General features: G+C 31.1%; 1 protein-coding gene across 1 annotated transcript in view; it reads right to left on the bottom strand.

Annotated features, from left to right (window-relative positions):
* Positions 1-14,379, bottom strand: part of LOC139483022 (very low-density lipoprotein receptor-like) — a 25,775-nt gene extending 11,396 nt beyond the window's left edge. Inside the window, exons 1-9 of the mRNA XM_071267051.1 lie at positions 14,325-14,379; positions 13,254-13,370; positions 11,366-11,491; positions 10,358-10,507; positions 7,878-8,046; positions 6,088-6,312; positions 5,660-5,775; positions 2,881-3,162; positions 682-837 (exon numbers count right to left, since the gene is read on the bottom strand). Coding sequence (XP_071123152.1) covers positions 682-837; positions 2,881-3,162; positions 5,660-5,775; positions 6,088-6,312; positions 7,878-8,046; positions 10,358-10,507; positions 11,366-11,491; positions 13,254-13,370; positions 14,325-14,379 — 1,396 coding nt within the window. The remainder of the gene's footprint in view (positions 1-681; positions 838-2,880; positions 3,163-5,659; positions 5,776-6,087; positions 6,313-7,877; positions 8,047-10,357; positions 10,508-11,365; positions 11,492-13,253; positions 13,371-14,324) is intronic.
* Between the last annotated feature and the right edge of the window lie 459 nt (positions 14,380-14,838).

Here is a 14,838-nt window from a genome sequence, read left to right on the forward strand (position 1 = left end):
TTTTAACACACAAAAAAATGATTTTATACTATAATAATGTTCTACTTTCATCAAATCTAAGTGTCTAAATGGATGTTGGTTGCGATTCAGCCGATGCTTGTGCAGTTAGTATGTTGTTGTCATCGGTGACAGTTCTCTCTGGTGTTGTTATTGTCGTCACTACAGTTGACGGATAATCTGTATTCATATCTGAAACTTATTTTGATGTGTTTTGTCATTTTATTTTGCAATTTGATTAGGGACTTTCCGTTTTGACTTTTCCTCGGAGTTCAGTATTTTTGTGATTATACTTTTTACAGTAATTCATACATTTTTCTTTATTCAAATGGATAAACTTACATTGGGCATGAATTTCAAAAACATAATGAAATAATTTGGCTGATATACTTCAGTATTGCAATTTCATTGGGCACAAAGACTGAGTTAACCTTGGGTGATTGATTGGTATTAATTATTGCTCGATCTGTAGTTTTCTTATTTACTGCTGTTAATTGTCTATTCGTCTTTTTCGTTTGGTTATGGTATTGTTTTCGTGGTTTCCTTCTGGGTTTTGTTTTTAATGCCAAACATTTTAATCGTAAGAAATGATCCATATAAATATATATTCCATATACAAATTGCAAACTGTATTATTGAGGAAACTGCCTTATCTGAAAAGTGACAATATCAAAATAATCTTACCTTTTGGAACGCATGTGTGACCGTTGTGTGATATATTCTTGTTTTCTGGACAAACACATGTATACGAAAGTAAAGTTGAATCGTCTGACAGTACACGTGGTTTTGGTAAACACAAGTATTCACAGTTCACCTGAATATCATCACATACATTGTGTCCTTTTATGAAAAAGTGAAAAGTTACAGTTTCAAATTTCATCAATAAAAATTTTAAATGAAGAGACAGGGTGATTTGAATCTTCATCAACACCATTATTCATAGCTTAGGCAACCTAAATCAAACTCAAGTGCAGACATCGAGGACTAGCTTGATTAGGAGCTGATGTACAAAAATCAATGAAAGTATCCCCCAAAAAGAAATGTTGATACTTACGATCGTCATGTTGTTCATTACCTTTCATATTATGTCTGATTCAAGCAGATTTCTTTGATGAGAAAGACAACTATGGCACCAGTTAATAGTGCTGTTCTGATCTGTTTGTTTTATTGAGCAGGAGTCTCCAAAAACACGTGTAGCTCCCTCAGCTTGCTTCTTTTAATAAAGATGGCATTTTGATCATGCTTTTTAAATTGTGCCATTTTTGATTATAAGCACCTTGTTCTTGTAAGTGCTTATTCAGTTTATATTTGTACTGTTGATAATTATGTTGATTGACGACAAATGATCTATCAAGGTATCAGTGAAATTTGTGTGCGCGTAAGCTAAAAAAAACTTAGCATTTGTCAGGTCATCTGAATTATTCTTTTATCGTTGCTTTTAGTCCTTGCGTGTACGCCTGTGTTTTTGTAGAAGACTGGTTTTGGAGGTTGATGTGGTAATTATACTGCCTGTGTGTTTTTTTAGTGATGCCTGTGATCCTGGTAACGTATAAATCATATCCTTTCGTCTCATGTTGCGTATGGTTTATCAATTAAATCGATGTTGATATAAAATGTATGTATAGTGATGTGAGTTTTTGGTGTATTGATTTGTGAAATGAAAAAAATAATGATTGTCCTTCATTTTTCAACTTCATTAGCAAGTGCTTGTTAAAGAGAATTTGTAACATTTTACAAGCAAACGGTTGCAAAGGTTATTATAGAGGATAGTTAAGGCAATGTGAATTACAACAACTGTTCAGAAAATACATTTAAGATGGTATGGGAGACTAAATTAGAAATGATCGAATTTGTTCATACTTTGCCAAAACGTAGTATCTATTGATATATGTTCAAAAATATAATTAAAATAATAGGTCACCGCGCATTTTCTAAAGTTACGGGTTGTGACAAAATGACACATTTTGTATGGATTATATAGGAAAAAGCATCATTATGTAATTATAAGCTAAACTAAATGATAGAAATGTAAAATGAAATACGAGAAGATAGCTTTTTGGAACTACTTTGTGAATATCAAAAGAAGAGATAGGGTCACCGCGCGTTTTTTCAAGCTAGAATACAAAATAGCAAAATTCCATGTAGATTCCTTCAGAAAATGCACTATATTAGAGTTACCTCCCCTTAAAATGCGAATTAAAAAAAAAAGCATGAAAAATCAAGCAATGATAATTTACACTTATAAATATATTAATATTTTAAAGTTATAATCTTACAAATTTGTTCTTTTAAATGCAGATTCACATTTGTTAACTGCATTCCTTCATCAAATTTTGCTAACTTGATTGACAATCTGAACCTTAGATTCTCTGTTTTTCACAATCCGAGATGGCAAAAGACACCCATACAACCTTAATATACAAGGACGTATATCTGCTCAAGGCGACGTCACGTCACTAACAATACGTCGTCGACCATGGACAAGTGCAATAGTTTGGACGTTATGTTCCCGCGATAATCTAAACAGTTATTGTGCTACAGTCATTTTTGTATTCTTGTCTTTCATTTATGCTAAATTGCTTTGTCTATATGCCATTCAAAGGTACCAGGATTATCATTTAGTACGCCAGACGCGCGTTTCGTCTAAATAAGACTCATCAGTGGCGCTCATATCAAAATATTCAAAATAAAGCCAAAGTTGAAGAGACTCAAAATTCCAAAAAGTTGTGCCAAATATGGCTAAGGTAATTTATGCCTGAGATAAGCAAATCCTCTGAGCTTTTAATTTTTCAATTTGATAATGGACTTTCCGTTTTTAATTTTCCTTGGAGTTCGGTATTTTTTTTTAAATCTCAACTTTCATCGTGAAACTTATTTGCTTACCCGAATTTTGTAGAGATTCATGATACACTTTGATACCCATTGGTGAATTAAGACCTAGTACAGTTTTTTGGAAGTGTTTTCCTGTATATTTATGAGCCATGCGAATATCTCCTCCCGACCAGTCTGTCCAAAAAATATTTTCCTCAAATACAGCCATAGAAAATGGATGAGATATCTGTTCATTATTATGTAATACGGTACGGATTCGGGAACCATCTAAATCAGCAGACATGATAGTATGTAGTTTAGCATCAATCCAGAAAATTCTACTATCAATGTAATCTGTAAAATAATTACCAAAAGAAATGTATGGGAAATAAAAAGTGACATCCAAGGATATATGCGAGTGAAATATATTAATCGGTATGTATAACAAATACTTTAATACGCATATAAATTTAAAACAGAGTTATTGATTTACAAAATGTATGTACCTGAGCATTATCCTACCTCCAATACATTTCTAGAAATATGAATGTTTAACAGTAACCGCGTGGAGAACGTGTATATTTCATATTGGGTTAGTAGGCGGGGCTTATTTCAATACACCATATCGCTATTTGGAAATCTTTTCCGCTTGAACCGGTTATCTGTTCCGCTTGAACTTTTAACGCCATACAACAACTACTTTTCCATTTTTGCGTAAGATATTTTCTGTTATGACGTTAATAGTTTACGGGAACTTTTGTGAGATCTAGTTATGGCAGGCAGATAAGGTGTATACATGGTTAGCAGTTGTGTTACATGTACGTCCTCTTATAAAAAACAACACGGCGTTGAGCAAAATCTGAAAGGGCTTCTACGATCGAAGACATAGATAATAGACGATTGAAACGAATTCATTAAAACACTTTTAAAACTTTCAAACCCTGGCATAAGTTTTTTTATAGACCAATAGAAGCAGGTTCTTTATTCTTAATCACTTTGCTATGTCACTAGTATAAAAACACATGTTAGTATAGTCGGTACACAGTGTGCTAGTGTGTGACCTAATACGATATACCTTTATATGGAGTCAGTAAATTCCAGATTGGGATTTGAGGTTCACTCACTCCATACATATGGAATTTATTAACCACTTTTATATCGTATTAAGTCACTTGCACACTATCATATAATCAATTGTATCCACTTTTTTTGGAGCATAAGACATTTTTGAATTCTTGGCTAAATCAGGACAGGTACAGTTGACCGATATTTATTAAGAATTATAGATTTAAAAATAAATTAAGGTAACAAAACGTAGATGCTCAAAGGAGACTGTGTGGCTCACCTTATATTTTCATTTACAATAATGCATGATATAATGTAACCGTTACATTTTTTGCTTAAGTTCCAGAGAAATCAGCCAAAAACTGCATGTTCCCCTTATGTTTTGTTTTTAGCCTTGTCTGTCATGTTGGTCATCGGACACATGTTTTAAACTAATTACCTTAATGGTGATTGCAATCAAGTTTTGTTAAGTTTACTCTGTGGTTTCAGGAGAAGACTTTTGTAATACCAGTGAGAGGTTTAGCTAGCTGTAAAACCAGGTTTAATTCACCATTTCTACATTGGAAAATGCCTGTACCAAGTTAGGAATATGACAGTTGTTATCCATTCGTTTGATGTGTTTCAGCTTTTTATTTTGCCATTTGACTAAAGAATTTATGTTCTGAATTTTTTTGTTTTTTTTTTTAATTTTTATAACAATGTATTTGTGCACTGAAATTATCAGTAAAACAATAAGAAATAATAAAAGATAATGAATGCAAACATTTTGCAGTGGAGAAATTGAAAATTTAACACACTATATTCCAAAGGTCAAAGTTTGGGAGGGAAAACGAAATTTCTTTTGTTTGTTTCAAATGGCTTTAAATATTTTCCTTAAATAACTGCTTTAAATTAGCTGTTATCTTCGTAAACCTTACCAAAAATATTAACATCATTTATAAACAAAAGCAATCACTCGTCTGAATTTTCTCGTTAAAAATGATGTACAAATATTGGCTAATTGATTGGTGTATATAAAATGTCTTTCGGATGGTGTCGTTTGAAGTTCTCTCGCACAAAATACACATGTATTATTTTTTCCGACTTGAGGTTGGTACCGATTCTAAGGTTTAAACCTGCTGCATTTGTTTTGCACCTGTCCTTAGTCAGGAACCTGACTTTCAGTTGTTGTCGTTTGTTGATGTGGTTCATGAGTATTTCTTGTTTTTATATATAGATTAGACCGTTTGTTTTCATGTTTAAATGGTTTTACATAAGTCATTTTTTGCTTTTCGGTATAATGGTTTACTTTTATAAATTGTGACTTGGATAAATGGTTGTCTCACCGGCACTCATATCACATCTTCTAATATCTACGGATAAAGTTGTTTTGATTCATATATTTTTATTAGAAAGTTGTAGAAGGTAACTGCCTCTTCAACCTCTCTGTGATTCATATTTTTTTTTTCAAATTCGATCACAAAATGTTAAAATCGACATAAATGCGGGGGAAACACATATTTTAACTCATACGAATAACAACATCTGGCAAAAAAAAAAAAAAAACTGACACAAAATCAATTTTATTATTATTTTTTTTGTCGTCGTTACAAAACACTGAATAGATTTTGTGTTTTAATCGAATGAAAATTCCGACTGAAACTAAACAAAACGTCGATTATTGAATAATATTGCTACATAGTTTTAAAAGATGATTGTCACACAGTTAAGGCATTTTTGTTTAAACCTCGTCAGTAGCTTTGTAACTACTATTGTGCAAGCAGGTATACACATATTATTTACTCACCGATAGTTATAGCATTAGGCCATACGACATCATTTGTAATTATTTTTCTGTTTGATCCATCCATACCGATTCTTTCTATCTTTGGGTCTTTTCCCCAGTCCGTCATATAAAAATATCTATAATTATAGATTTATTTTCAAAATAAACCGCAAAATCAATTTCTACTCTATTTGTTTGAACAAATAAGGGACAATTAGTTTAAGATAAAATAAAAAAAATTAAAAAAAAAAATCAAATAAATTTATATCATAGTGTACAAAGAATAAAAATATGGGAAGACAAATGCCAAAATGGAACAACTGTAGGATAAACTCCCAGTGAATGACAGTCAATCTCAGCTGAATGCATAGCCGATTCAAGCCCAATTGAATTGAAACGAAACATATTATTTTTATCCCTATTCAAAGAGGTACATATTTACAACGTACCCATGTATTGGATCTAAAGCGATTCCTCTTGGTTCATCTAGATCATTATCAATAATGGTTGCTTTTTTATCGCCTTCGAGATTGGATACTTGAATAGTATTTAGTCCAGTGTCTGTCCAGTACAAATGGTCATGGATCCAATCTATAGCAATACCATCAGGTGCGTCTATATCCTCATTTACAATTACTTGTTTCTTGATCATCATACCATCCTTTATTTCAGATCTGAAAATATTTGAATAAAGCTGTAAATGTTTTCTTACAATCTGTAGGTCTGTCAGATTAAATAAGGTAGTGTCTCCCTAAATTTGAGATACACCATGATTAATAACAAAACAATTGAATTGTCTTTCAACCTCGTTGATTATAATGACCATTTAAAGTTTCTCACATATATTAAGATTCCATTTGTACATGCTGTTTTGTCAATCTTCATTCCATTTATCATTTTGTGATGTATAATGCATATTTTGTTATGTTTTTCATCATTAGACATAAAAAAAAAAGAAGATGTGGTACGATTGCCAATTATACAACTCTTTACATATACAAGATGACACAGAAATTAACAGGATCTAATAGAGCTTTGATTTGAAATTGTTCTTATAGTCTGCTACTTTTTTTTATAACCATCATATTCTACTTATCAGCTCGTTAAGGAGATTAAAATCTAACAAAACAGAAGTGTCTTCCTAAATTAGAACACACCATGCTAAATAAAAAAAATAGTCGTTCACCCTCGGTGCATGGTCTTTTAAAGCTAAGCTTCTCACATACATGTATAAAGATGTCATTTTTATACGTTGTTTTGTCAATTTAAACTGCATAAAACATTGTGTGATGTATAATGATATCAGTTTTGTTATGTTTTTACCAATAGAACTTTCAACGTTTTTATTATACGACTATAAATTTTCTGCTTTCTCATTGGATAAAACCGTAGAAAATCCTCTTTGATAAAACAGTATATTTACCGCTGCAAAAATCATGAAAGTTTATATAAGATTTGAAACAGCGTCCATGTACCGAAATATAGATATGCTCAGACATTCCAAGGTCATTCCATTAAATTTTGGTGTATTTTTTTCTCTTCTTCTTTTTTTCTTTTTTTTGGTAAACTTTATAAAACATTTCATCTTTTGCAGATGATATATTTAGTATTAAAGTAGGGAGCAATTTTAAAAGTATCTTGAACAAAAACTTGAAATTTAAGGATAAAGAGTCATATAATAAAACCATTGTTGACTTATTATTTCAGTTGATACAATGATTTATCAACCCACGAAATATGACACATTGGCCGTTTGCCTCTGTGAATATCATATCTTAGTGTTGATAAATCTTTGTATCGACCTAATCAAAAGTCAATTATTGTATATTAATTGACTGCATACATTTTTGTTACTATGATTTAGTTTTTATCAGTCCTTTATTATGTAGATATAGCATACAGGTCATATATCTTTAAACTTCTTCCGTACCTACATGTATTTTAAAAAACAAAATATGTCTAAGCTTTGAAATCAACAGATTATTTTACTTATGTTCACATGGGTGCTTGATGGAGTTCGCAATTACAAAAAACTTCAACCAATTGACGATTATTCTTAATAACGCAAGTATACATTTTAGAACTGTTCACTTTCTTTTTTTAATCCGAATACATTTACCGTCATCGATTTTACAGTTGTCGAATAACTCATTCAAACATTGTTTTTTTTAGAATTTAGAAAATACTTAATCTTGACACGTCATTACATTATCAAAAGAAAATGATCACCAATAAATACCTAGCTATTTGTTGTATTGACACCTCTGACCAATATACATATTTATCTTTGTAAAAATCAACAGAAACAGCGCTGGATAGTCCATCCACCAACGTTTCTTGGAACCAAGTACCAACTTCAAACTTTCTAATATCGTTTCTATTTGCGAACAGTAACCACGGTCTTGGACCTATAAAATACACATTTCATGATTATATTTCATTAACACATGGTATAGATATAGGAAGATGTGGTATGAGTGCCAAATCTCCATCCAAGTCACAATTTATAAAAGTAAACCATTATAGGTCAAGGTAGGGTCTTCAACACGGAGCCTAATATTTTAGAACTAAAAGAATATCAAGAGAAAATCAGTACCGGAAGTCACTGGTAGACAATCTGTAACTATCGAAAACTAATCACTTAAGTATGTGCTGTGTGGTTGAAATGAATAAAAGATTATTTGATCCTTTGAAAACATTTGATATATTGTTCTTAAACTAAGGTTTAATCTACCTCTCGATAATCTGACATTGCAAGATTTTTCCGTTTTTGTGTATTAAAGATGACATATTTCAGAATAATAAGAAATACAATTTCAAGGATGCTTTACTAACGTACTTTTCTTATTGTTTTACATCGCATAGAAACTAATAAATAGTCATCAGATTAATGGGAAGATGCAATTAGTTACTTTACGTTTTTTTAGATGTCTATGTCCTTTATATTCCCATGCGTTTTGACGTGTGTTTTTGTAGCAGTTCAATGTTTCTGTTGCTCCGTTTTGTTTCCTCTAAAAGTTGTTTGTTGTGTTTCCCTCAGTTTATTTTGGGACTCGGATTTGTTTCAATTAAATCAATTTATGACTATTGGATAGCGGTATACAACTATTACCTTTATTTGTTTGGAATTTAATTCCGTTATATCGTATATCTGTGAAAAGTAACATCACAAAAATACTGACCTCAGAGGAAAATCAAATCGGAAAGTCCATAATCACATAGCAAAATCAAATGACAAAATACATCACAAAACGAATAGACAACATCTGTCATATTCCTGACTTGGTACAGGCATTTCCAAATGTAGAAAATAATATATGTTTACACATTTACACGTTAATGAATTATTTCTGTTTGGGGTTGTACATTTAACTTTGTAAATAAAACGGAATTGAAAATACTTTCATATAAGTAGGAAATTAAGCTAGATATAAAACAAGGAATCACTATTGTTTGCGGAAAATGCTTGTTCCAAGTTAGAAGTATGATAGTTGTTTTTGATTCTTTCTGTTGATTGATGCAGTCGAGTGTTTAATTTTTTGACTATCCTTATTTCAATTTTTCAATTTGATATTTATGCTTATACTTTTTGATATTGTACTATGGTAAATTTGTGTATTCTTGTCTTTAATATTTGCTAATATGCTTAATTTATATGCCAATTTTTTGTGTTTCTTTGTTACATATTTGTTTCTTTTAGTGATTAAGTCTTAGATTATAACACCATGTTGACTGCTGTACACTTATTTTTGATATTTTTACCTATTATGTCTGTTTGTGTTGCTCGTACATCGTTGTCAATATAATGGAATTTGATGCGACTATCATAGAAGTGAGAGGTTTATCTAGCTATAAAACTAGGTTCAATCCACTATTTTCTACATGAAAAAAATGTCTGTACCACGTCAGGAATATGACAGTTGTTATACATTCGTTTGATGTGTTAGTGCTTTTGATTTTGCCTATCACTATGGACTTTCCGTTTTGAATTTTCCTCGGGGATCAGTATTTTTGTGACTTTACTTTTTACTATCTTCTTTATTAGCGATGTAGATAATGAGTTAGAATAACATATTCAAAGGAAAATAATTTGTCAACATCATTATAATTTGTTGTATTCCCTAAAAAAAATCAAGCCTTCTTTCTGTTGCTGTATGCTAATACAACTTGCTTTGATAGTTTATTAAGATCTTAACGTTTGGTGCTGCTTTTTTCAAAATGTTTGGCCTTACTGCGGCCGTTAATGTACATTTTTAAGGTTATTCCAGAAATTCATGTTGTTCAAAAGAAAACTACTATCAGCTAATTGTGGAAATTCTTCCCGAGGACTAACTAACCATAGCTCACGTATCGACGTGATTTAAACGAAATATTGTGTCTTAAATTTGTAGTTCGTATAATTATGTATTGTGCTAAAACTTCAGATGAGATTCTTATTGACAAAGAATAAGAGGAGTTATATTTAGACCCTCAGTCGTTTTAGCCTCATACATACCCGATGGAAGTTATCACAGAAACATTTGTAATACACACGGATGTACAATATACAAAGGGGTATTTTTTAAAACTGAAATGCAATTCGTTAGACAAAAAAAAAACAAGTTTAATGACAAAACGTTAAAAGGATTTATTTTTAAATGTTCACAATATCTTATGAGCTGTAAATTAATTCATATCGGGTAACAAATGATTATTTGTTTGTTCGCTGTTGACTCTTACCATTCACTTTACATGTTGTTGCACCAGCTACATCACCAAATACGACGCTCGTATTATAGCCTTCAATACATTCACATTCATAAGTTCCCTGTGTATCAATACATAACTGTGAACAAATGGGAGCACTGCTAACTGTACATTCGTCAATGTCTGAAAAGATATTATAAAAACAATGATCCAAATATTTCCTTATTATTCTGAAATAAAATTACAAAGGACAGTGACACAAAACTTTTTTTTGGAATATGATGATGTCATTTATTCCGTATTGAGAACATTTTAGTAGGTTTTTCTATATAAATGGGATTTTAAATTAAAAAAAAGCATATTAACCTGCGGAAAAGAATATTCACCGCGCAAAATGTCGCTTGCTTTTACGTGCATAATTTTGGTAAAAAAAACGTTTGATGTACAATTGGTTTTGGTAAATAATTGCCATTAAATACATTTCTCTCGGAATATGGAATAAAACAATAACTGTCATTTGGTTTGGTAAATATGTGATTTAACTGACTTTTGAAAAACTGATATTCACTTCGGCCGTTGGTTGGCCTCAGTGAATATCAGTTTTTCAAAAGTGAACAAAACTACATATTTACCTATTCAAAAGACAGTAATTGTAAAATATTGACCTTGTATGGAATTTTAACAAAAAGTTGATAAATAGACATAGCATGCATGCTATTCCAAGCTTATTATCAGTGACAACAATCAATCAGCTTAAATCTGATTAGAATACTTTTTTTTAGTGAAATAAAATCAATATTTTTTTTTTGTACATCAACTTTATAATAAATTTTCTGAAACACTAATAAATAAATAGCATTTAAAATCGACTGGAAGCGAATTTTCCGAACACTACCGATTTTAGCCCACTTGTTGTTTGAGTATGGATATGCCTGACTTATTTAGACTTTTTGGATTATGTTAAAAATAAAAATTACCGTTTAAGTCTTAACTAAATATTAAACTATATATCCACCATTTCAATGAAAGAAGTGTACTTACTAACACATCTGGTCTTTTCTTCTAGTTTGTATCCATTTCTACATGAACAAAGATCTTTTGATTCACCATTTTCATTACAAATATGATCACATCCCCCATTATTTATCGTACATGGATAAGCTGTGCCTAAAAAAATGCTTGTATGTTTCAAAGATAGTTGGGCATAAAATATATTCCAGCTAAATATAAAAAAAACGGGTGAAAGATACCAATAGAAAAGTCAACTAATACACCGAAAATAAACTGACACCGCCATGGCTAAAAATAAAAAAAAACAAACAGAAAAACAGAAAAAAAATGGTACACAAGAAACAATATAGAAAACTAAAGACTGAGCAACACGGACTCCACCAAAAACTGAGAGTGATCCAGGTGCTCCGGAAGCAGATCCTGCTTACATGTGGCACCCGTCGTGTTGCTAATATCATTACAAATCCGGTAAATAGTCTAATTCGGTAGATCACATTCGTAAAAATGAAAAGGTATTGCAGTAACGACGCAAGATACATATCCAATATCATCTGTGAAACAGTTATTCCATAACGGTCAACCAACTCGTGATGGCGTCCTTAAATTCACAAAGGGATGATTTCAACTTCACCATTTGGAAATCTTGGTTTAATAGCAACCTTCTATCAAGAAAATCATGATAGGAAATACAAGCGTCGGAAAATCGTATCAATAGGGAGATATATACTCCGTTTGCAGGCGCTGCTGGAATGTTGCTAAAATATAAATATAAGAAGTTAATAAGGGTCATAAATGGTATTTGCACGAAAAAAAGCTGAAGTACAAAATCATTTCTCGGTTCACAATAAAGACTTGTACGGTACATGTTGTTCTATTTACAAATGTAGGGGCAAACAATAGAACACATAAACTGTCAATTACAGTACTTGTATCTAATTAATCTAATACAACCCTATGTATGTCGATGGATAACTTATTCAGTTGCAACTGTTTTATAATAATTAGTGCTATAAAGTTTGGTAGTTTTATATTAAAAAAATATAAACTTAAATATGTGCTGCGTTCGAAGAGCTTTTTTTGATCAATTTTCACCAGGGAAGCTCACAAAATTTTAAAAGCCAGAATTTTTTTGTTTTGAACAAGGTATGTAACCAAAGAGGACATAAAAAAGAATAGCCAATATAATATAATGTTAACTATGATGGAGAGAGATTTTTTTTCTTAAATCTATTAACTGATTTCAAGAAATGTATGTTATTAATGTTCGCGGCGAAGCATTGGCATCATTTAAAACATACACACATTTGCATTTTTTCTCCTATAAGAAATCACCTGACAATTTTAAAGTCCAAAACAATTGGAAGAACTCAACATGTTTGCCCTTGTCAGATTTTCTGTATTCATGACGATCAGCAAAATGATAGACAAAACTACACGGGCCGGGTGAGCGGACACATTTTTAAAACAAGATTGTTGGCCAGGTGAGCCGAAAATATAGTTTAGAAAATCATTTGTTCTGAAAATAACTTTTGTAAAATCCATGAAACATACGACAATAATCATGATGATGTAGTGATACGTTTAGACATCTCATGTTTGTAGATATTTCTTTTAACTGATTAAGGAAGTTTGCTGCTCAGTTCAAAGTAAATAACTTTCCATTAAAACTAGTATATATATTAATAGGGGATTAATTGAGGAATCAAATAAGCAAAAAAGATATAGGGGTCAATGTGCTTGTTTTCGGAATATTATCCATTGTAATTTTGGCGGGAAAATGTTCTCTCTTGATTTTTCATTGCATAATCATTGACCAGACGCAATGATAGCATTCCAAGTAGGAAGATTTTAAAAAAAATGTATATTTATTTTACATTGTCTATTTGATTTGATTAGGATGTATAGTATAAACACTTACTACAATTTGACTCATCTGAACTATCTTCACAGTCTTGAAGACCATCACATTTTGATGTGTTTGCTATACATTGATTATTATCACACAGAAACTGGTCACCACCACATGTGTGTGTACCTAGAATTTAAATACAGTCTCACTTCAGATGATGTGGTTTGTAAATTTATATTACATGCTTTACTTGAAACATAGTTTTGTTGGCTTCTATGATTGTTTTTTTGAAAAAAAGGGGGGTGTATTTCTAAAAAACATTTTTATTCAGATTTGTAAAATTTGTATTGGTATTTGTTGTTGCCAAATTTGATTGAAATCTGTTTTAGACATTTTAAAAATAAAAGAACTGTTGATTGACATGATGTAGTAGTATTCAGTACAAATGAATCATCGAATTTCCTTATTAGGTTTTTAAATCAAAGTTTGGTATTTTTTAAACACTAATATTGATATTATGTTCATGAAAATCGATCATTAAACTGTGTGGTTTTAAAATTAATATACAAAAAAACTACTGGCTTTCCTTTGCAATGAGCCGAATTCTTCTACCAATTGATCACTCTACAAAATGTTTCTGGTATGCCGATTTTCTGATATAAAGACTTATGATCAGTGCAAATAGAGAAAGAAAAGATGGATAAATGTGAAAAGAAGTTATCGCTGTGTTCATTAATGCTACAAGAAGGATATTTGAATCGTCATGTTTTTTCCTTATAGAAACATGTAAATGAAGGTGGGCTATCAATTTGTAAGTCATCTCTAACATGCTGTTATAAGCTAGACGTCTATGTAAGTACTAATGTAAACCCTTTTCAATTAAATGTAAAAACTGAATAACAATATCATTTGTTAGTATATTAAAATTTATATACAATACAATAGACTGGCGTTATTTTAAAGTTGACTGGAAGGAAAAAAATAATTTTATATATTAGAAATATCTAGATACATGTATAATGGTTAAATTAATTCAAAACTTCAATTTAACAGATATTTTACTTTAAGTTTTACAGAACTTTATCGTTATAAACGGTATAAAAATGTGGATACATTCAAATTAAGGCAACAGCAGCTTACCGATGTTTAAATCTTGTAAGTCGATTTGGAAGAAACATATTGAATTATAAATCATCGCCAATTTGCTGATTATGTTCATGGTCTCACTACTTTTTGTCGTTAGAATTCCGGTTGTCATTTGTTGTATTGCCAAAGTTTGCTTACAATCATAATACGGCAAAAATAAAGTAGTGCTTATAATGTAATTTTGGAATTACTGAAGCAGTAGTTAAATATGATAGTCAAAATGGGTGTTAAATGCTTTTGATTTTTGATTTTTTGTTTTTTAACGCCACTTTTGAGCACCGCTTTTGGGCTTTTTCGTGGCGGCCAGTTTATATTGGTTGGGGAAGCCGGAGTGCCCGGAGAAAACCATCGACCTTCGATAAGAAAACTGACAATCCATATAAGATTAGAGTCGAGTGCATGTGCATTGGCTAGTGATTTTGTACTATGTGTTAAATACAGAAAGAACCCATTATGGGGATTAAATGCTGCATCCTTCTTGACAGTTAAAATCTGTTTTTTACATACC

This window comes from Mytilus edulis, chromosome 7, assembly GCF_963676685.1.
Source record: "Mytilus edulis chromosome 7, xbMytEdul2.2, whole genome shotgun sequence".
Classification (NCBI taxonomy): Eukaryota; Metazoa; Mollusca; class Bivalvia; order Mytilida; family Mytilidae; genus Mytilus; species Mytilus edulis.